Raw genomic sequence first — 24,176 nt, 5'->3', positions numbered from 1 at the left:
TATGGTTTTACCCAAAGACTGAAAATACAGAGAGATTATATACAGCCCACAGATGTGTTTCATTAGCCCACACAGTTTGTTGGTTATTGCTTAATTTGGGGATTTAACACACACATACTTAAATCCCACCCACAAAAACATCTGGATTTTTGGCTTCTCTTGAAAAACTGGACAATCTGGCAACACTGGACAAGCATTACCAAAAGCCTACAATTACCTGGAACTAAGTAGCAACTAATCCTTCAAAGAGGGCATGAGCTTTCCAAATTGCTGAAGTTTTCATCCAACTGTACTCCTCACTCATTTTACTTATCTGCCTAGCTTGCAGGCAATTTTTCAACTACTTGCTCTACTTATAAGCAATATGCTAATAGCCACAAATCTCCATCTTCAGCCCAGACTCAGATTCAGCTGCCTTGACCATCTATATGTATGTGTCCACAGACATAAGAGGTCCCTCACCACCTCTGTTTCCCTGGTTTCTCTGTTTCAGATGCTGACAACATCCAAATAGTGAGCCCAGCCAAGAATGCTCCCCTTACAACTATCATCCTCTCACCTCCCATTTCCCAGCAGTCACCAGTTTCTACGGATTTATCTCCTAAAATCTCAAGTCTATTTCCTCTTTTCCTTCCCCATTACTACTGCTTTAACCCATTCAGGGCTTTACCAACAATCACAGCTATTCATCTAACGCCCATGTCTTTCTCTGTCTCTTCTCTGCTTAAAACTGCTTCACTGGCTCTTCACTGACCTCAGTATAAAAATATAACTTCTTTATATTAGATGTAAGCCTCTGCCTCATCTCCTCTTCATTGTTCTAACAGTACCAACATTTGTAGTTCTCTGAACACACTGGCAGCATCACAGTTCTGTGCCCTTGCATGTGCTGTAACATCCCTCAGCCTAACAAACCTCTCCGTTTTCAGACCTCTGCCACAGAAAGGAGGCAAAGAGGAAAAGGAGAGAGACAGAGCCTGGTGATAGGAATCTTTTAATTTTTACATTATATACCTCTGCACATCTTGAAATTTTTAGAGCTACTGTGATTTTGATTATTATAAAAACACTTACTTGGTAACAAAAAAAACTCTAACTCTTCTGTGAAACACTGAATGACTGCCTTTTTTGCCTCTTCATTATTTCAGTGTCTTAGATATAATTCTACTACAACAGTACATTTCACATTACATTCCAATGATCATGGCCCAAGTCTTATTTACCAGTATATTCTCAGTTCTGAGCATGGGAAGTTACACATTCTACATACACAATTAACGTTTGAACTCAACAGCTAGTCTAATACCAAAACTGCCTTCCATCCAAGGTCTATGAGGGAGTCTACATGCAAACAACTTTGGCTGACTGACAGGAAAGGGGATCATTTTTTGCCCTAGATCATAAGAAAAAGGAGCCAGTTTACAAAGATAAATCGGCAAATATTTTTAATCTCTGAAAAAGGATAGAATGGAGTTGTAATTTTCAAACATTTTTAAGTGCTAACATGCTTGGATTTTAATAATTACCTAAAGGGGAAAAAAACTATAGAATATTTCCTTTTTATTTCAAATCTGAAGTTAATTTAAATTGACTTTGTTTTGAAAATTTAAAGCATCTCTTTAAAATTGGAGATATCCTGAAATATCAAGTTACCAGAATTGAGAATGACAAAAAATCTATTGTTTTGGGGAAGTTTGGTTTTTTTCTTGGTTCCAATCCTCTTTATTATAAACAAATGATTTCAGGATACAGGACATGGAGGGTAGCCAGACATTCAAACCATCATGCAAAATAAGATGCTAGGTAATAACCTATCTACATATTTTTCCATACACCTGACCTTCTTTCTTGCTCCTGTGGATAAACTGTCTAAGCTTTTAGTGAAAGGCAATGCCTCCTCACCTGCGTATTAGGTCCTATCCTCTCTTGCCTTTCAAAAACACTCATCCAAAAAAACCAAAAAAACCAAAAACAAAACAAAAACACTCATCCAGCAATTCTCCTCTTCCTCTGTTGCATCAATTTTTCCTTTTTTACTGAATCACTGCCAAAACCATAAAAACATGCTTGTCCCTGCAAAAAAAATTCTTGTTCTTCTTCTCCTCTCCAGCTACTACTGTATTGCTCCTCCTTCCCTTTATAGCAGAACTTGAAAGCACTGTGTATTTCTATCTAAAAATCGTTCTTCTCAGGGCACCAAGATGGCTCAACCGGTTGGACAGCCAACTCTTGGTTTCAGCTTAGGTAATGATCTTGCAGTTGTGGGATCATGCCCGATGTCAGGTTCTATGCTCAGCCTGAAGTCCGCTTTAGATTCTGTCTCCCCCTCTCTCTCCCTCCAGTTTGTGTGCACTCTCTCTCAAATAAAACTTTTGAGAAAAAAATGTTCCTCTCAACGTTATCAGTAGACTCCTAATTGTTAAATCCTTTGATTCCTTCTCATCTCGCAACTTACTTGATCTATCAAGAGCATCTGACACAGTTGCTGATGCCTCTTCCCTTTTAGAAACACTTTCTCTTGGCTTCCAGGGTACTGCATTCACCTGGTTTTCATCCTCTTTTTTCATTGCTTCTTTTCAATCTTTTCTGCTAGTTCTACCTCAGCTCTCTGCCATCTCAATAGATGCTGGAGTGCTTCAGGGCTCATTACTTGGACCTCTCTTGTCTCTCTACACATATTACTAAATTCTGTGGCTCTAAATACCATCTATATGCCAATGACTCCCAAATTTATTTCTTCAGCATGAATTTTTCTCCTAAACTCTATACTTCAATTGCCTACTTGACATCTCTGTCTGCAGGGTAGCTAGGATTGTTTATACGCATGTCTAAGGCTAAGCTCCTGATGCCCACAATGCCTCCGCAACTAATTCCTCCAGCAATCTTCCCCACCCCAGCTAATGGCAACTCCATTCTTGTGGCAAGCCAAAAATCTTGCTGTCAACCTAGACTCTTCTCTCACATGCTGTAGTTTAACCTTTAAAATATAGTACCATATGATACATTACTACTTAAGAATACAAGCAACAATACTTACCAATACAAGCAACAACATAATGAATATTAAAAACCATATGCTGAGCTAAAATAAAGCCAGACAAAAGAGGAAACATAATGTATGATTCCTTTTACATGAAACTCTCCAAAAGAAAAATCTATAGTTATAGAAAGTAGATTAATGGCTGCTTGGGGTCAGATGCTGGGAGTAGAAACTAAAAGAAGAAAGGAATCTTTGGGGTGATAGAAATGTTCAGTATCTTGATTGTTGTAGCAGTTATACTAAATAAATTTGTCAATACTCATTGAACTTTACAACGTGTACATTTTATTGTATATTAATTATATCTTGATAAAGTTGATAAACACACATACTTAATTTAACCATTTCTCACTGCCTCCCCATCCCCACTGCTACCCAGTGGGAGCCATCATCTCTCTTCTAAATTACAATAGCCTAAAGAGTTTCCCTGCTTCTGTCCCTACCTCCTGCATTTTATTCTCAACAAAGTGGCCAGAGTGATACTGTTAAAAAATCACATCATGTCTTTCCTTTGTTCAAAATCCTCTAATGGCTTCTTTTGGTAAAATTCAATGTCCTTATTGTGGTGTATGAAGCCTCACATGATCAGGTTCTCTGTTACTTCGCATATCTCATTTTCCACTACCCATCCCCACAATTACCTGCACTCCAACCAGAGCTGGCCTCCCTGCTATTCTTCAAATATGGCAGAAACACTCTTTTGCAATTAATATTCCCTCTGCCTAGTAATGATGTACCACCATCCCTAATAAAGCCTTAAAGCTTGTTTCCTCACTTCCTTCAGGTCTTTCACCAAACGGCACCATCCCAATGAGTCTTCCCCTGATCATTCTCAAATTTCAACACCTCCCTCTGTCCATACACAATCTCACTTCTATTTCATTTTCTCCTTTCCTGCTTTATTTTTTTCTCCCCGGTACTCTCAATATTTATATTTTACTAGCATACACACATACATATATATACTAAGTATAAGTAACTTTCTATTTTATTGGCTTTCTCCTTTATCAGAATGGATGACCCAAGAGGGCAAGAAATTTTATCTGTTTTGTTTACTACTGTATCCCCAGAACTTAAAATAATGTCTAAAATGGATCTTGAATAAATGAATGTATCTCAACAAATTCTAGTTTTCCCTTTAATAGTTGATAGTAAGTAGAATTTGCTTTAGAGATGCATCAATTGATAATTTATTTGCTTTAAAAAGTTCTGGTAAACAAAAACTTCAACATACTTGAATATAAGATCTATGAGACATTGAGAGCTTTTTATCAAATTTTCAGAGAGTTTCTTATGAGTAAGGACCTATGGTGAAATAACTCTCATTACTGCCAAGAATATATAGAATACAGAGAGTTCTGGTGAGTTCTTTACAAAAGCCAGATAATCTCATGTTGCCTGAAGCTCCCTTTACTGTAACAGCAGAAAATAAACTAATCAATCTGACAGTCCCAGAATAAGAAATCACTTAAAAAATACATTTAAGTCTCATTTACACTTGCCATTTAAATCATTAAAGGAATTGAAGGAATTGCTTGTTTTATAAGCAAGCCACAAAAATATGGGAATATTTAACATAAGTAATCTAAAAGTAAACAGAAGGTACAGGTGCCCTTGCTCTAGAGGTCTGCATCTCCTCTCCTTTAAACCAGTAAACAGGGATCCCTGGGTGGCACAGTGGTTTAGCGCCTGCCTTTGGCCCAGGGCACAATCCTGGAGACGCGGGATCAAATCCCACATCGGGCTCCCGGTGCATGGAGCCTGCTTCTCCCTCTGCCTGTGTCTCTGCCTCTCTCTCTCTCTCACTGTGTGCCTATCATAAATAAATAAAAAAAAAAATAAAAATAAAAATAAAAAATAAAATAAAAATAAATAAATAAATAAACCAGTAAACAATGCAGCTTCTGGAAATCCAAAGGAGGATCTCCTTAATAACTGCAGAGGAGAGAATTCCACACTGCAGCCTTCACCTGCATCCAGCAGCTATTTCTTGAGATGCCTTAAAGTATTTATCTTCATTTAAGTAAAGAGTTTCAGTGTGGGGGTGTTACCTGCTTTAGTTTATAAGCAGCATTATATATTCAAACTAAAAATTATGGCCCTCCACTTTCATAATATTCAAAATGTTTTATAAAGTTAAATGCAGTGGAAAATTTCAGGAAAGCATCATTAGTTAAGCAGCTCTGAATAAAGAGTATGACCAAACACCATAAATATTTTAAGGATGCGTTTTTCTAAAAGCACTAGTTTGTCTTTTTCATATATAAGCTGCATCTTTCATTTCTATGTGTCAATTGCTTAAACAAGATAATGAAGAAAAATAATTTCAATATACTACCCAAGAAATGGAAGGACAATAGCTGCCTCAAATCTCATGTAACATACCTGGTCACTGTTAGACTTCATAACCAAGACATTTTTAAGCTATCAACTTACTTAATATTTATTTACACTGGTATACCTAGCATCTATCTCAGTGCATTGTCACTTGCAGTTCAGAGAAACTGCTAACATCTCCAAAGCGTCTCATTTCTAAGTTTCTTCGACTGCTTTAAACATCAAATAGAGGTTACTCTGGATAGGCAAAATAACAAAAACATTAGTAACAAAGCAAATAAACACTCCTAATAGATGAGAGGTACATTAGGACAGCATCATAAAAATTGGCTTTTATTTGCTGGTTTAGAGTTTTCAAAGCAAGATGAAATGAGAATAATCATACAGTACCTTACCCTTTCTACCGGTGAACCATAGCATGCAATGCTGAAACATAGCAGTGGCAGATGGCACTGGTGTTATTAACTATAAAAAGGATAATAGCAGAGAAATGATGGCTGGCAGACAAGACACAGAAATGCAGATGAAATGAATGTAAACTTGCAGTTCTTGAAGCAAAGCAAAACCTTTAAGCCAAAGGTTGCCACTAGCTTCAATTTAATTTACATTTTTAGTTTTACACCGACAAACACTGCAACCTTCACAATCAGTCTTTAGACTCTTCATGCAGAGGCAGAACCATACTCCTTGATAAAGAAGATCAGCAACCTTCTGTAAACACAAGCCAGCAGCAGCAGCAGCCCATTACTCTCTCCCCTTCACTGATTTTTATCCTTTAAATTTTTAATCTCCAATTGCAGCCAGATCCACAGTCGTCTCAAATAGATCTGTATCCACTGCAGATACAAATCCCTGCCTAACCTGCAGTACCACTTCATCCAGAACGTTCCTGTGCACTCATTCATGCAGGATCAGTTGCAAAACCATTCAAGTCATCCAGCAAACACCCAAAAGAGGAGGAAAGAAGCATTTGGGACTGTGAAGAGAAAGAATCTCTTCGTTTAGCTCACCCTGGAAATGGAAGGTTTTCTGATCAACAGTTATTGTGAAGGTGCTGTCGTCCTCATCGTCTATACCAATCACAGCTCCCTGTGAAACAAAGAGCAAAATCCCAATAAGGCAAACAATGACATCAGCAATATTCACTACTGCTACAGCCCATGCTGTATGCTCAAAGCACCGAGGATACTGGCAGTAGGCTAGACACAGAAAAGAGGAATCTGAGACCCCACTTTTGCTTAGGGAGGAAGAATTAAAGGAGAGGGGATGATAGGGCACTGTAGTATACTCTGCATGGCTACCTTTTATCCTTACATGAGAGGCATGGTTGCAGTGGAAGGGGGAAGGGACAAACATAGAAGCTGACTCTATCATCTGTGTTCAAGAGTCAACCACTGAGTCTTTCTGAGCTTTGGACTACTCTCTAAAATGGAGAGCCAGAAACCTCCACGGCACCCAGTTGTTCTGAAGCCAAAGAACACAGATCCTGTTCATCAGGCTGCTTCTGTGTTACACTTGTTAGTGCAGAAATGTTGTGACACTTGCTTCAAAACATTGTCCCAATCACTTTTTCCAGATGTGTTTCCATAATCACTTGTACATGACTTTGCAACTGCACTTCCCACTTTCTGCTATGATTATCTGTTTATATGTTTGCCTCCTCCTGTTGAACTGCCACAAGATCTTTGAAGCCAAGATTATATATTTATTTTGATACATGATCTTCAGGTACACACCCAGTATGTGTTTTTTAAATAAAAGCATGAACAACTCTCCAAAAGATGGGGGAGAAGAGGAATGCATTTATAAGTTGTTTGTTTGAAGAAGGTAGATAGGGTGGGTTTTAAACTTTTAGTTTTTTGTATTCAACTACAAGCAGCCCATTAAGACAACAGGAATTAAAAGATAGGAAGCTATGCAAAACAGGGAGTGTATTGGTCAGTGTCCTTAAGAAGTAAGTATCTAAAGAATTTCAGAGACAAAAGCTAGAGAACATGAAATAGGTAAAATGCCCCAGGATGGTGACAAAAGCAGCAGCTTGCCAGGACCTTGAAAATGGGGGTTGAGGAGCAGCCCAGGTGGCTCAGAGGTTTATAGCTGCCTTCAGCCCAGGGTGTGATCCTGGGGTCCTGGGATCCCTGCATGGAGCCTGCTTCTCCCTCTGCCTGTGTCTCTGCCTCTCTCTCTCTCTCTCTCTCTGTGTGTGTGTGTGTGTCATTCATGAATAGATAAATAAAATCTTAAAAAAAAAAAAAATGGGGGTTGAAAAAAATAAAAAAGGGTCAAAATACTCAATCCCATGAATAAAGGCTACTCCTATCCCAAGAGGATTAGGTAAGAGAGCCAAACATTTATTAATCTCTTCTCAGAGGCTGTCTGGATAAACCTCAATTCTATCCAAATCCCATCTACTTGAATTATTTTAGTTATTCCTTAGTTTCAGATTGGGTTGGGATTTTTATCCCCATTTTCAGTAAGTAAAGTGTCTTCTGAAAGTATGACTGACCCAAGGTCACCAATTAATGTCAGAACCAGAACCACTAGCATGGTACCTACTTATTCCATGACCATGAATATAAACACACCTCAGTGGACAAGTATGTGTGCGAGCGCATCATTCTGGTTAACTTATTTTGTGTTTAACTGAGTTAACTTCTAGTTTATGATGTGTTAAATATTTGCTAAGTTACAACTGAATACAAAAATATGCACTAGATACAGCTCTGGAATATATAACAGTCTCTGCCCTCAAGGTACTTATATTGCAGAGGAGGAGATAAAACATGCATAGAGGTGAGAATAATACAAAGCAAAAAGTGATCTCCACATGGATGAACTTTGAAAACATTATGCTAAGTGAAAGACGCTAGTCACAAAGGACCATATAATTCCATTTATATGAAATGTCCAATAGAGGTAAATTCATAGAGATTCACAATACATTAATGGTTGCCTAGGGCTGGGGGGAGGGGAAGAGGTGGGGTAAAAGAGGGAGTGACTTCTAATGGGTATAGGTTTCTTTATGAGAACATTCTAAACTTCTAGGAAAGGTTGTACAACTCTGTGAACATACTAAAAACACGGAATTGTTTACTTTAAATGGGTGTATTGCATAGGATGTGAATTATATCTTTTTTAAAAAAAGATTTTATTGGGCAGCCCAGGTGGCTCAGCAGTTTATTGCTGCCTTCAGCCCAGGTTGTAATCCTGGAGACCAGGGATCAAGTCCCATGTCAGGCTCCCTGCATGGAGCCTGCTTCTCCCCTCTGCCTGTGTTTCTGCCTCTCTCTCTCTGTCTGTCTCTGTCTCTCATGAATAAATAAGTAAAATCTTATAAATAAATAAATAAATAAATAAATAAATAAGATTTATTTATTTGTTCATTAGAGACCCAGAGAGAGAGAGAAAGAGGCAGAGACATAGGCAGAGGGAGAAGCAGACTCCATGCAGGGAGCCCGACGTGGTACTCGATCCCGGGACTCCAGGATCATGCCCTGGGCCGAAGGCAGGCACCAAACTGCTGAGCCACCCAGGGATTCCCGGACATGAATTATATCTTAACAAAGCTGTTATAAATCACCCCAATCCCAAATGTCTTCTTTCTTTTGGGTCCCTTGATATGAATTTACTAGTTACTTAGTCAACTCAGATGGAAACCTGTAGGTTCTACACGTGTTCTCCTTCATTCCATCACAAGTTGTACTCATTCCACCTCTGAAATATAATCTCAAATATACCAACTCTTCTCCATCCCATGAACTGCCAATGCCCTAATTCAGGCTCTCATCACTACATGTTTAAGAGGCAATCTGTCTCCCGTCAGTCTGGCTACCATTTCAGTCCTGTCTTTGCTACTGCCACAGTAATATTTCTGAAGCACAGACTCTCATAGGAGATAAAAATGTTTAAAAACCCTCCTTGGGTCTCCAAGAACTAATAGAAAAAGTCAACATTTCTTCATAATGCCATTCAAGACTATTCAAAATCTGGCACAACCAACCTTTCCATTGTCATCAACCAGCCCCTTGCTCCTTAACACACAGAGGGCCCTGTATGTACTCATCCCAACATTTCTTCCACATTCTAGGGGAAAAAACCAAACACACCAAGTAAGTACACTTCTTTCATGTCCTTCCTCAAGCTCAATTCCCAACCATTTGTTAAACAAAAGCAAAACTCCCTATCTCCCCCTAGCTACCACCTCCTTTCTCACTGCTTTCACAGGGGAGCTCTTGGGAATTGGCTGCACCTTAACCTTTCACCCACTCCTGCAATCTTGCTTCTTTCCCACCACTACACCAAACTACATTCTCACAGGTCTCCAATGACCACTTTAGCACTCTCCAGTTTTGTCATATACCACCAGTCTAAAACACTGTTGCTGCTGCTGACCACTTCTTTCTTCAGTGGCCCTTAACTACCTAAGCTGTGCTTCAGAATTATTTCTATCTACATACCTGTGACAACCTGAGAAAGTGTTCTTTTCTCATCCATTACACTTTCCCCTCCTGTCCAAAAAAAATGCTTTTTTGAAGACTGGAAGCTAGCTAACAATCTCCCAGTCCTATTAGGTCTTGCCATTACCCTGAACATTCACCTGCATCTATACCCACTCTTGCTTCCTTTCCACTTGTCATATGAAAAAAGGATTCCATCCCCTATCATAGTTCCTTAGGTCTCTTACTCTACCAATTGTCAACTTCTTTGACTACTGGTTCTCTCATAACAGCACTTACGTGTTTTCAAATTTTTTACCCTGTTTAAACAACAATTATTTTCAGTTACACATCTTCATTTAGTAATTGGCCCACCTCTCTCATTCCCTTTCAGTCAAGATTGCCCAAGCCTCCTGCCTAAATTTTTTAACCTCCCAATCCTTGTCAGATATGTAACCCTATTAACGGCTCCTCTTTACCTTCAAATAAAGTGACCAAATGACCTGATTTGTCTGGGACATTTTGATTATTCCTGTTATCCTAGCATAATATTTAATAGAGTATCCCCGATCAACTTTTATTCTTAAGAGTATCCTGGTTAGAGTTTATGGTCCCTCTGCCATAGTTTAGCCTTTAATGTTCTTGGTGATTTGCTCCATGCCTACTTCTCCTCTCGTATCAAATCCTACAGTTAGATAGCTTGAGGCTTACCAATTGTCCCAGGCTCTCTTCCACCAAACATCCATCGTCTCTCTTTATCTGAGTTTATTCCACTTATTTTTTACATTTGATAAAGCAAAACTCCCTTTGCTAATCCACGTATAAAATAATATCCTACTATTAAAGTTCTTTACTATACTAATCCATCAAAATACCAAAGTTTTATTTCCACCATGCTTTTATAACCCACTGTATCAACATAACAAACATGTATTTCTTTCAGTGACTTTTCATGATTTTTCCTCTGAAGATATAAGATGATCAATCTTTCAGGTGATCAGTACTTGGGCTAACCAAGATTGCTGCTGCAGGGTCACACTATCCAAGTTCCAGATAGAAAGTAACTGGAGTTGGAGTCTAGTGCAATCCGATGAATTTCCTGACTTTCCCTCTTGTTCTTTCCTCTATATACACAAACATACTTCAGACATGAGTCACAGTTGTGGTACCAAACACAGAAAGTTTTGCTCTCAGAGCTTAGTGAAAAAAAAACCCACAAAACAGAGTTCTGGCTATTTTAGGGCCAACCTCCCTTTGTAAGAAGAGAAAACTGGGTTGGTAAACTGGCTCCAAAGATAATAAATAAAAAAGAAACGGTGACTCCTCTGGGACACAGATTGCTCACACAACTCCTAAAAGCAATATAGACAGTGCTGAGAATACACAGCACAGCTACTCCCACTGTAAACCCAAAACTACATACCTTTGTCTCCCTGCTAAAATATTAAAATCTCTTACATTCATATAATACATTTAAATATATGTATTAATTTACATATATTGGACCTTGGAGGGAAGACTAGGTGGCTCAGTGGTTGAGCACCTTAAGCTCAGGGTGTGATTCCAGGGTCCAGGGATCAAGTCCCACATTGGGCTCCACTCGAGGAGCATGCTTCTCTGTCCCTCTCTCTGTGTCTCTCGTGAATATATAAACAACATCTTTAAAAATAAATAAATAAATACTATCTTGGAGATTTAGAACAAGTATTACTCTTTAGAAATTAGAAAACTAAGGCTCAGAGAGGTTTTAAAAAAAAAAAAAAGGAAATAAAGAAAAGAAAAATTGCCCGGCATCCCACAACCAAAAGACAGAAGAACCAAGGTCTTGCAATTCCTGATCCAAAGCCCTTCCTTAACATAAGGGCACTATTATAATAAGCAGTATTCACTAATTACTTCAATACATTTATTAAATACCTATTCTGGGCCAGGAACACTAAAGCCAGGAAATATAAACAGTAATAAAATAGATCTCTACCCTGGAAGAGCACATCGTCTAGAGGGGAAAAAGAGAAGTCGACAAAACAGAAGGAAGCAGGAAAGCTTGAGGTGTAGCCTGCTCACCAAAGATGCTACTGCATGGAGGACGTACTTTAACATCATTCATTGATTAAGCAAGAATTTATTAAATTTTCTAGACATTGTTCTAGCTAATAGTAATAGAATAGTAATTTGGTTTTTTTCAATCAATATTGAGATTTGTTCATGTTGAATAAATAAGTAAATATATATATACTTTATACCTTTATATATGTATACATTCATACATACTTTCCATGTTGCAAATGTGTGTATATATACACACAATACATTTTGACAATATAGATGTACATTTTACCTGCTATATAGTACTCCATTATCTAAGTATACCACAATGTATCAGTTCTACTATGTAGAACATTTAGGTTACTTTTAATTTTTCCTATTCCAGTAATCTAGCAATAACTATCACTACACGTCTCCTGGTAACACTTCTGTAAGAAAATGTCAAGCACATGCTCTGCAATGGAATAGAGTTCTATTTTAATGTGGATTTGGGCATACCTTCAACTTTACTAAATACTGCACAATGGCTCTCCTAGGTGGTTGTACTGTTATATCCCAACTGACACTGTATGAAAATTCCAAAAAAAAAAAAAAGAAAAGAAAAGAAAATTCCTATACCCCTAATCACTAGCCAACACTAGGTATAATCAGACTTTATAAATCCTTGGCAATCTGATAAAAATACTATCTTGCTGGAGTTTTAATTTGCATTTTTCTGATATTAATAAGAACCTAGTCACATTTATTGCCATTCTTACTTCCTCTTACATGAACTGAATGTACATATCCTTCATACATTTTCTTTTGGGGGCATTCTTCTTTTGATTTGTATGTGTTGTTTGGGTTTTCTTATTGTCTTTTTTATACATTTGTAGGATTCCTTTATATATTCTGGATATTAATCCTTTGCCAGGTTTAAGCGTTGTGTTTATGTTCTCTCCGTGCATGGGTTGTCTTTCTTTTTGATTGTGGTGTCTTTTGGTTGTTGGTGGTGTTTATTTAAGAGTTTTCAAATGTGAATGTTATCAAATCTACCAAGGTTATCTTCTACCATGGTTTGTGCTTTAAAACATCCTATGCTGTTTTGGTATCATAAAGGCATTCTTCTATACTGTCTTACAAGTATGAATTTTCACTTTATATCTTTAATACCTCTGGAATTTACTTTTGTGTATGAGATAGGAAGTAAACTTTATTTTTTCCATATAAGCAGCAAGTTGATCCAGCTTCATTTAGTGAGTGACAATGTCTGATTTGTAATGCTGTCATATTCTAAATTCCTATTCTCCTCTGTGCCATTGATCAATTTCTTTCCCCTTATACTAATACCATATCATTTTAATTACCACAGTTTCATAAAAAGTCTTAACATCTAGAATGGCAAGTCCCTCAACTCCTTATTCTTCAAATTTTTCTTGGCTCTTTACTATTTTAAGTGACTTTTAAAATCACCTTGTCAAGTTTCTTGATAAGTCTAATTGTGGTTTTTTACTAAATCACATGTGTTTATAGATTAATATATATGATAAGAGTCTATATATGAATGAGTTTAACAAGCAGGAACAGTACAGAGCTTTTCCAATGTTCAGATCTTCCTTTAGTCTTTTTTTTTTTTTTTTAAGATTTTATTTATTTAGGGCAGCCCCAGTGGCTCAGCGGTTTAGTGCCACCTGCGGCCTGGTGTGTGATCCTAGAGACCCAGGATCGAGATCCACATCGGGCTCCCTGCATGGAGCCTGCTTCTCCCTCTGCCTGTGTCTCTGCCTCACTCTCTCTCTCTCTCTGTTTCTCATAAATAAACAAAAATCTTTAAAAAAATATTTTATTAATTTTAAAATTAGCATCCCAGCATTCCCAGAATAAACTCCATTTGGTCCTAATACCTTTTGTTTATACACTACTGGGTATGGTCTGTTGTATTTTATTTAGGATTTTGACATCTCTATATTTTTTTAAGATTTTATTTATTTGAGAGAGTGAGCAAGCAGGACAGAGAGCACGAGCATGTGGGGAGGGGCAGAGGGAGAGGGAGAAAGTGGAGCAGATTCCCCTGCTGAGCAAGGAGCCTGATGTGGGGCTCAATCCAAGGACCCTGGGATCATGACCTGAGCCAAAGGCAGACGCCCAATTGACTGAGCCACCCAGGCGCTCCTTGACATCTATATTAATAAAGAAAGGACTCTGCTCTAAAAATTCCCTGTCATTTTCTTGTTACTTTATTACTACCTTTTTCTATTTTTTTAAATTTAATGCTTAGCTCATTAATTTTCAATCTGTTTTATATTAATATAAGATCATAAATGAAAGACTGCCTTAGATGCAGTTTTAACATGTGGCCCCTTCATTATTATTCAGGTTTAAAGAATTCATAATTTCCATTATGAATTCTACATTCACCAATGAATTATTTAGAGGTATGTGTATAAGGCAGTGAATGGCTACTATTTTGTTAAGAGATTTCTAACTTATTCCACTGTTGTCTAAGATGTTACCTATGTGATACTGCTTTTTTGTTACTCTTTTCCTGTAACAATTTAATTTTTTTTCTTAAAATCTATTAGGTCTCGTATTAATACTATTTCCAAGCTTTCATTTGGCTAACATTTCATCACTTTCTTATTTTTAATTTATAATTATGAAATATTACACACATCCAGAAAAATACAACAAAATGATACCTATGTACCAATCACAGAGATTTAGGAAAAGTTTATATCACTTCTCGGCCTTTTGGCTAAGATCAAGTGTAAGGATAAGTTTATATCTTGCCTAAAATAGGACATTTTCAGTGTCAAATTTACAAGAAGAGATGATGCTTACCAAAAAACCTACTGAATTCACAAAAAAGGCAGAAATCAATAGAGTGATTTTTCAGAGTGAAATGACAAAACAATAGGTAGAAGTTCTTATGCGATGCAGATCTAAGGGGACAAAAGTGAAGACATTCTTTTTTTTTTTTAAAGTCTTTATTTTTCATGTAATCTCTACACCCAGCATGGGGTTTGAACTCACAACCTCAAAATCAAAAGTTACACTCTCTACCAACTGAGCCAGCCAGGCACCTTCGAAAGTGAAGACATTCACTTATACATTCACCTAAAAATACTTTTTTGCATTCATTCTAAGATGGCAATGATTGTAAGATGAATCCTAAAGTCTGAGATGTTAACATTTGAAAAAATAATGTACAGTCAATGAAATAAGGCACTAGCAGAAAAAGTCAGTGCTAAAACTATTAATAATCCATCATGATACGCTGCTGACCTCTCTTGTGATGGACTAAAAGAAAAGGGAACAGATGACGTATCAGTCAGGTAATCAGTCAATTCTGATGACCAGCACAACTGGTAAATGGAGTATTCAGTTTCATTAGACTGGGTAAAAATTGTTACTTGAAGTCACATATAGATTAACAGGTTTCAAAAACTCACAATACATTTAACATAAAAATTTTCAGTATAATTTACCTTACTTTGGTGATTCTGAAGGCCCTGCAGAATTCTTCTGCATCTGAGATTCATTTTATTAATTACAACAGCAACTACCATTCATTAAGAACCTAAGTTCCCAAACACTGTGTTGGAGTACTTTTTAATATGTCAATTAATTTGATATCCATAATTCTATGAGTAAATTATATGATGCCTGTTCCAGAAAATAGGACTCAGAGCTGAATACAGGAGTTGTCTGAACACACAAAGCTAGTAAATAGCAGAATCTAGACTTGAATTCCATTTCGTATATGGCTTGTTCTTTTTTTTTTTTTTTTTTTTTTTATGGCTTGTTCTTTGTATCACATACTACCTTTTTTATATTGCTATTTCTCCCTTTTGCAGATTTTCCGTATAAATGGCAATATTTTGCTTTTGGCTAGCATGTGTGTGTGGGAGGGGGTACAGGGGGCTGGAATCAGACCCCCAGGTCTCAATCAACATTTTACATCTTTTACTAGGCAAGGGCACCCCCTAGTGGCATTCACTTTGCCACCAATATAGTCAAAGACCGTAAAAGATGAGAAGGAAATGGTTTTTGTTCTGCTTTCCTCCGCTGGTTTCACACTATCTTGTAGCAAGCTAGAGTATCTGTTTTAACTCTTATAAATCAAAAATAATAGAAGCCTGGTAACGCTAAGGATTAAACAAGAGTTTTGGAATGAGACAGACACAAATTTAATACCAGATTCAATATTTTTTGACCTTGTTAAGTTACTAAAAGTAGCTTGAATCTGTCTCCTCATAATACCATTTTACCTGACAGGGTTATCATGGAAATACATATGAAAATCATCCAGCACAGTGCTTGATCCAAAGAGCTTAATAACTCAATAACTACTGGTTCCTTTCCCTATTCTCCTTTTATGTAGCCTAAAACCATACGTGTTCTCTGCTTTGTTTTTGTTGTTTGTGACAGTGGATGGGAACTTACTATCGAGTAAACAGAAAAAATAACATATAATACCATGCAATAAATATTTTCATGGATATAAGTGGCAAGTGTTATGAAAACATAGAGGAGGATCAGGTCTATTAGAAGGATATGTATCCGGAATGCTACACAGAAGGAGGAACATTTGAAAAGTCTCTAAAAGATGGGCTCACCAGATAAGGGCACAGAATTTCTGACATAAGAAAAGAAACATACCAGGATATCAGAAGCACTGAGGACTGAAGAAACACAGTGAGGGAACACAAAGTATAGTGCAGCTGGAACACAGTCTGGGGTGGATGAAGAAGTGGGGAGACTTCTGTGGCCCAAGTCCATGGTAGTTCATTAAGCTCACTCAGAATCTAGGTGATAAATGCATTATCTATCATCACCATTATCAACCACAGCAGTTCTCAATTATTAGATACGTATTATGTGCCAAACCGTGTATATAATTGCTAAGCCTCACAACAACCCTGCAATATCTTCACAGAGGTCAAGAAAATTGCCCAGTGGGGCCGCAGAACCGCCAGACGGACCGCCGGGCCTGCGCGCCGGCCGAGGGACGGGGGACGGGGACCCGGTGACCGCGCTGTGAGAGCAGGTGCAAGTAGGGCCCCGCGGCTGCCAGGCCAAGCCAGAGCAGGCGTCCTGGTGGCTCAGGGACAGGAGCAGATGTGGAGGCTTCCAAGAAATGGGCCGCGGGCCGCAACAGGCAGCGATCAATGAGCAAGAACACGGCGGCCGGGCGGGGCGTCGGAGGGGAGGAGGGGCGCACGGGGCGGAGGGGCGCGCGGGCCTGGGCCTGGCGGCGGGCAAGGCAGGCAAAGCAGGCAAGGCGGCCGCGGGGCCCGCAGGGCGAGCGCTGACCCAGAAGGACCTGGCGACCAAGGCAACGAGAAGCCGCGGCTCATCGCGGACCGAGGGTGGACGGGCCATGCCTAAGAACCAGGGCCGGCGGCCTCAGGCCGCGGGGAAGGTTCGGGAAGAGGGCTGGGAAGGGGCCAAGGGGGGAACCGCACACCAAGCCCGGGGAGCAGCGCGCTCCGACCAACGTCGCCCAGCTGGTTGCCCCGCCCCCGGCACCGCGGGTCTCCGACGCGGAGCCCCCTTACCCATAGCTGCCTGTCAAACAAACAAAACCTCGCCAAGGATTGCTTCTCCTGAAATAGTTACCACCCCCCATCTCCAGCGTCTGCGCAGTGGGGGTGGTCCCCCGGGGACCTCTGAGTGGGACCACCTCAGGTTGGCGGGGGTGATGGCGACAGAAGACCCCTCTCCAGTCTGGCTTTTAAATTCTTTTTTTTTTTTTTTAATTTTTATTTATTTATGATAGTCACAGAGAGAGAGAGAGAGAGAGAGAGAGAGAGAGAGAGAGGGGGGGGGGGCAGAGACACAGGCAGAAGGAGAAGCAGGCTCCATGCACCGGGAGCCCAATGTGGGACTCGATCCCAGGTCTCCAGGATCGCGCCCTGGGCCAAAGGCAGGCGCCAAACCGCTGCACCACCCAGGGATCCCTCCAGTCTGGCTTTTAGACAAGCCAATAAACGTTTGTTGCCCTTAAAATAAAATAAAATAAAATAAATTAAAAAACTGCCCAACGGCACAGAGTCATAGGGGTAAAGCTGAGTGAGATTTAACCCCAGGTCTCTGATTCCTTCTACTACACCAGTGTTCCCAAACTTGGCTGCACAACAAAACCCCAAAACAAAATCTACTTTAAAAAAACAGGTCCTAGGGCAGCCTGGGTGGCTCAGTGGTTTAGCACTGCCTTCAGCACAGACCATGATCTTGGAGCCTCAGGATCGAGTCCCACATCGGGTTCCCTGCATGGAGCCTGCTTCTCCCTCTGCCTGTGTGTCTGCCTCTTTCTCTCTCTCTCTCTATCTCACATGAACAAATAAAATCTTAAAAAAAAAAAAAAAACAGGTTCTAGACCCTATTCTGAAACAGTGTTATCTAGAGAACAGGACCTGGGAACCTAATTGTAAACAAACTCTCCAAATGATTCATAAATAGGAAGCCAAATGGCAAGTCCAGCTTTTTGAAAATACCAAAAAACTCTTAAAACACACACACACAAAATTAATTAACAGCTTCCATCTAAGTGCCAGCTGCCCAATCCTCACAAAATTCTGCAAGGATATTATAATCCCCACTTTAAAGAGAAAACTCAAACTCAAGAAGCTTACAGATAACTTCCCTCTTCCAGTTAACAAGGGCAAAAATAGGGATCCCTGGGTGGCGCAGCGGTTTGGCGCCTGCCTTTGGCCCAGGGCGCGATCCTGGAGACCCGGGATCGAATCCCACATCAGGCTCCCGGCGCATGGAGCCTGCTTCTCCCTCCGCCTGTGTCTCTGCCTCTCTCTTTCTCTCTGTATGACTATCATAAATAAATAAAATTAAAAAAAAAAAAAAGAAAAAAAAAGAAAAAACAAGGGCAAAAATAATATTCAAACACCGGTATGTCTGGTTCTTCTGTCATGCTGCATGGTAAGCAAGCAAAAAAAAAAAAAAAAAAAAAAAGGGCCTAAATAACCCCTGCCCCTATATAATCTCCTCCTATTTCCATGTGGGTGGAAACCTAATGAGTATGATGAGCCATCTCTGAAGTGATTTATTATAGAATAAGTTATCATTGGAATGATTCCGGCTAAAGGGAGATTATCTGGTGGGTGTAACCTAATCACCTGAGGCCTTTTAAAAGCAGAGTTTTCTGCAGCTGGTAGCAAAATGGGAGTTAGAGTCAAAGCACTAGAAGGATTCAATGCTCCTGCTCTGCTGCCTTGAAGATGGAAGGGGTCACATGAGAAAGAATATGTGCAGCTTTTAGAAGTTGAGAGAACCAACTGAGAGCTACCAAGAAAACAGCAACCTCAGTCCTACAATCACAGGACTGAATTCTGCCAATGACCTTGAAACAGGTTCTCCCTTAGATTCTTCCTCAGAGCCTCCAGATAAGTGCCCAGCCCTCCTCAATACCTTGATTTCAGCTTTCGGAGATCTTAAGCAGAGAATGCTTTTGAAATGTCTGGTCTACAGAACTATGAGTTAGTAAATAGGTAAAGATGGTTTTTTGTTTTGTTTTTTTGTTTTTTGTTTTTTTCTTTTAGGTAGAGGCTTTATAATTATGGTAAAATACAAAATTTACCATTTAAACATTTTTTAAGTGTTCAATTTAGTGGCATTAAGTACATTCATACTGTTGTGCAACCATCACAAATCTCCATCTCCAGAACTTTTTAATCTTCCCAAACTAAAACTATATACTCACTAAACACTAATTCCCCAATCTCCCTTCCAACTCCTGGTACTCTAGGTACCTCATAAAAGTAGAATCATATAGTATTTATCTTTTTTTGGTTGGCTTATTTCATTAAGCATAATGTCATCAAGGTTCATCTATGTTGTAGCATGCATCAGAATTTACTTCCTTTTTAAGACTAAGTAATATTCCATTGTGTGTATATAGCTCACTTTGCTTATCTATTCATCCACTGAATGAATACTGAGTTGCTTCTATTTCCAGGCTATTGTGAGTAATGCTGCTATGAACATCAGTTGTACAAATACCTATTTGAGTCTGCTTTCAATTTTTTTTGGATATATATAAACCAGTGTTGTTTTAAGTCAGTTCCTTTTTTTTTTTTTTTTTTAAGATTTTTTAAATTTATTCCTGAGAGACACACACAGAGAGAGAGAGGCAGAGACATAGGCAGAGGGAGAAGCAAGCTCAATGCAGGGAGCCTGACGTGGGACTCTATCCCGGGTCTCCAGGATCAGGCCCTGGGCTGAAGGCCTCGCTAAACTGCTGAGCCATCCAGGATGCCATTAAGTCAATTCCTTATCTTGAAAGCTGGGTAAGTAAAAGGAAATAATTAAGCATTTATCCTGTTTATTTGATCTACAGCACTAGATAACCAAATTCATGAAGAAAACTAATTCCTCATAATTATTTCTGATAAAAATTAGAACAAAATGATGAAATATCATAATTTTGCAACTCCCAAATAAGTTGTTCCATCTAGGAACTGAGCATCAGTAGCTGCTAGTATCAGTAAGGAGCAAAAGCCAAACATTATATACTTTTTGATAAAAGAACACACCACCACCTATAGCCTTACCAAAGGGATCAAACTTGAGTCTGATCTAGTCTCTCCATCCAGTTGCTAATTTGCAGGAAAAGCAGAAGGCAAAGGAGTACGCAGGATTATAGCTGTGTGCAATCAGTGAGTTCCACAGTATGGAAAACTCCTATAGGTCAAAGTGTCTAGATTCTTCAATAGATAAATTGCAAATAAGAGGTAAAAGTTGAAAAGAAGAGCAAGACAAAAGTATAGAATTTAGGAATGTAAATCCTAGAAGTGATTACTATAATAAAAATAGGGAGGGGCCTGTTTTATATAAGAAACAGGAAGGGGCCTGTAATTAAATGATGCATAGAAAGAGGCTTCCAGAGTAGTTGCCAAAATTCTTTCCTAACCTGGATGGTATTCAGAAGGGTTAATAATTAAGTTATATTTAAAAGAAAAAAAAATAGTACATTAAGTGTAACAATGAGACAGTGGCCCAAACCCAGACTGAATCCAACTAAAGAGCTGTCTCACAGCACAGCTCTGCCAAAGTTTCACGACTTAGCTATCACAAGCCAAGAAAGCAGTTAATACTAGACAGAGTGGAGACTAAGGTCAATAACAAATGCTTAGAAAAGCAATAAAACCAAGATGACAAAAGAGAAACCAATGGAAAGAAAAAAAACAGTAAATAGTATTAGTTGAATTTTTAAAAATCTTTATGCTATCATATACATCATCTGCTCAAAACAAGCTTGTCTCATTTCCAACCTGCAAATTTACCATACTTATTTTCCTATCTCAGCATGAGAATTTTTCCATTAGATTTTGTTTCTGGGTTCCAATTCAAGATGTCAACATAGGAAGATCCTTTTTTTTTTAAAGATTTTAATTTTTTATTTTTTTTAAAGATTTTATTTATTTTTTAAAAATATTTTATTTATTTATTCATAGAGACACAGAGAGAGGCAGAGACACAGGCAGAGGGAGAAGCAGGCTCCATGCAGAGAGCCTGACATGGGACTAGATCCAGGGTCTCCAGGATCATGTCCTGGGCTGCAGGCGGCGCTAAACCGCTGCGCCACAGGGGTTGCCCAACATAGGAAGATCCTGAACTCATCTCCTCCCATACACATACTAAATCTACAGTTACACATAGAATAATTTCCTTTAAAAAAAAAAAACAAAACCCTGGGCAGCCCGGGGTGGCTCGGTGCCACCTTCAGCCCAGGGCCTGATCCTGGAGACCCAGAATCGAGTCCCACATCAGGCTCTCTGCATGGAGCCTGCTTCTCCCTCTGCCTGTGTCTCTGCCTCTCTCTGTGTCTCTCATAAATAAATAAATAAAATCTTAAAAAAAAAAAAACCTCAAAGGCTGGTTGAGTGACAACAACACATCTAGTAAACAAAAAGAAAACCACATCAATGTGGGTAGGAGAGGCTGGAATACGATTTTACCATAAACCATACTCTAGGTACTGCATCCTACAACCTAGAGAGAACTCAAAATCCAGAGCTTTTCCTTGGGGAGCAAAGGGTTCAAACCTCACATTGGGCATCCCAACTTTTAAGACATACACTGGAGACGAAACAATTTTGAAAATCAACTAGGCTTGCATCTGGAAACCCACAAGACTCCAGTGAGCTAGGAAACTGCTCTTAAAGGGCTCAGACTCACACACCCAAAGGCCCAGCTCACGGGCAGCTGATCACACTGAATTAAAAGTTAAGGGGCAGCCTGGGTGGCTCAGCGGTTTAGTGCTGCCTTCAGCCCAGGGCCTGATCCTAGAGACCCAGGATCAAGTCCCACATCAGGCTCCCTGCATGGAGCCTGCTTCTCCCTCTGCCTGTGTCTCTGCCTCTCTCTCTCTCTCTCTCTCTCTCTCTCTCTCTCTCTCTCTGTCTCTCATGAATAAATTAAAAAATAAAATAGAATCTTAAAAAAAAAAAAGTTATTGACATGAAAGCATCAGCCAAACAGGCAAGCATCTAATACATCCATCTAGGAGCCTCCTGAAACACTCACCAGGATAGAAACTGGTGGATGCCATTTTCACATTCTCCCTTTGCTATGCTCCAGACCACCATTCTCTTGGAAGGGAGCTTTTACATTTGTCTGCTGCCCCAATTTTGGGGGCTACTACCTAGGGGATGCCCCTTGATCTGGAGGCCAGAGGAGCTTGCATTCCTGTCTCATGGGATAATAATCAGTGTTACCCAGAAAGGAAATTATACTGGTCTAGTGCTCTGATTTTTGCAATTGCTACCAGGGGACACCTCTATATCACCTTGCTATAGTGACCAGGGGGGCTTACTTACACTTGTGGGCCCCACAGTCTATAACCAACAGAGAAAATTCTTTTTATATTATAGATTTTTATTTATTTATTTTAGAAAGAGTGTGTGAGTGGGCACAAGTGGGAGGAAGGGCAGAGGGCAGGAGAGAATCTTAAGCAGACTCAACACTGGGGGTGGAGCCTGATATGGGGCTTGATCTCACAAGCGTGAGATCATGACCTGAGCCAAAAATCAAGAGTCAGTGGCTTAACTAACTGAGCCACCCAGTGCCAGCAACAGAGAAAAAATTCTTAAACAGCTACCACCCCAGGGCACAAGAGGCAACAGACCCAGGAGCCCAGTCTTTCTGTGAAGGAAACCCCTACTAGCTAAGCATCATGACTGCAGCCTGAGGGACAAGCTTCTAATTAAACATGCAAATTGGGGCCAACTATACTCCTTTCCAGAGATCTTAGAGGGTGGGTACTACCTTCACATTCACCCTCTGCCACACCACAGAGTACTAGTGTCTCCTGGAGGGAAGTTTTACACATGTCTGGTGCCCTGGTTTTTATACCTAGAGCCCCAAATTTCCTGGCTACTGCCCAGAGGATGCCCTTAATCATCTGGTGACCAGGGTAGGTTGCATTGCTGAGTCCACGAGACTGTGGTAAGAAAAGAGATGGTTCTTGGAAGATTACAACTATACAAACAGTAGATCAAGGCACACTCCCCAGTCTTTCTGTGAAGAGGGCCCCTTGGCTTGTCCCATAGTTTTGGCTTGAGGGGTAGGCTTCACATTTGGCACATATTTAGTGACCTATGGAGCCGCTCTCAGGAAACACAGGCTGTGGACACCATCTTGCTCCAACTTCTGATATCACCTAAAAAAGAGCACTTACACACATCTGCAGCCCCAATTTCTGTGTGACTGCCATCCAGGGGACACCTCTAAATGGCCTGGCTCTGATGGCCAGTGGGGCCTACATTTGCAGTCCCACAATACAATATATAATTGCATACATGTAAAAGCTGATGCCCCAGGGTCTGGCTTCCCAGTCAGTTTGAATTTAGGTACTGAGATCCTCTCCTCTGGCACACTGACAGGTCTTGGACATCCTCAACTACTGGGAGCTTTTACAAATATGACACACTGCTTAGACAAGCACAAAAGTTTGAGACAACCAAGAGCTGACGTAGGGTTGAATGACAAGGTTCATCTCTTGCCAGTGATCACTCCTTCAAGACTGGGAAAGGTGGTTGTTTCATCTACTGTATAGAAACCAACAAAGAGAGTCAAACAAAGTGAGAAACAGGCATATGTTCCAAATGAAAGACCATGGTAAAACCTCATAAAAAAAACCCTTGAAACAAAAATAATTTACCTGATTAAGAGTTCAAGTCAATGGTCATAAAGATGCTAACCAAACTGGGGAGAAGGATGGGTAAAAAAAATGAGAACTTAAATAGAAAATATTAAAAAGTACCAAATAGAGGTCACAGAACTGAAGACTACAATAACTGAACTTAAAAAATACTAAA

General features: G+C 39.5%; 1 protein-coding gene across 4 annotated transcripts in view; it reads right to left on the bottom strand.

Moving 5' to 3' along the window:
• OSBPL9 (oxysterol binding protein like 9) overlaps positions 1-24,176 on the bottom strand; it is a 170,250-nt gene that overhangs the window by 104,938 nt on the left and 41,136 nt on the right. For all 4 annotated transcript variants that reach the window (XM_041739145.1, XM_041739146.1, XM_041739147.1 and 1 more), the window contains exon 3: positions 6,388-6,466. In XM_041739145.1, the coding sequence (XP_041595079.1) occupies positions 6,388-6,466 (79 nt within the window). The remainder of the gene's footprint in view (positions 1-6,387; positions 6,467-24,176) is intronic.

Source organism: Vulpes lagopus, chromosome 23 (genome assembly GCF_018345385.1).
Source record: "Vulpes lagopus strain Blue_001 chromosome 23, ASM1834538v1, whole genome shotgun sequence".
Taxonomy (NCBI): Eukaryota; Metazoa; Chordata; class Mammalia; order Carnivora; family Canidae; genus Vulpes; species Vulpes lagopus.
Note: the sequence above shows the minus strand (reverse complement) of the source record. Positions and strands in the feature narration are given on the sequence as shown.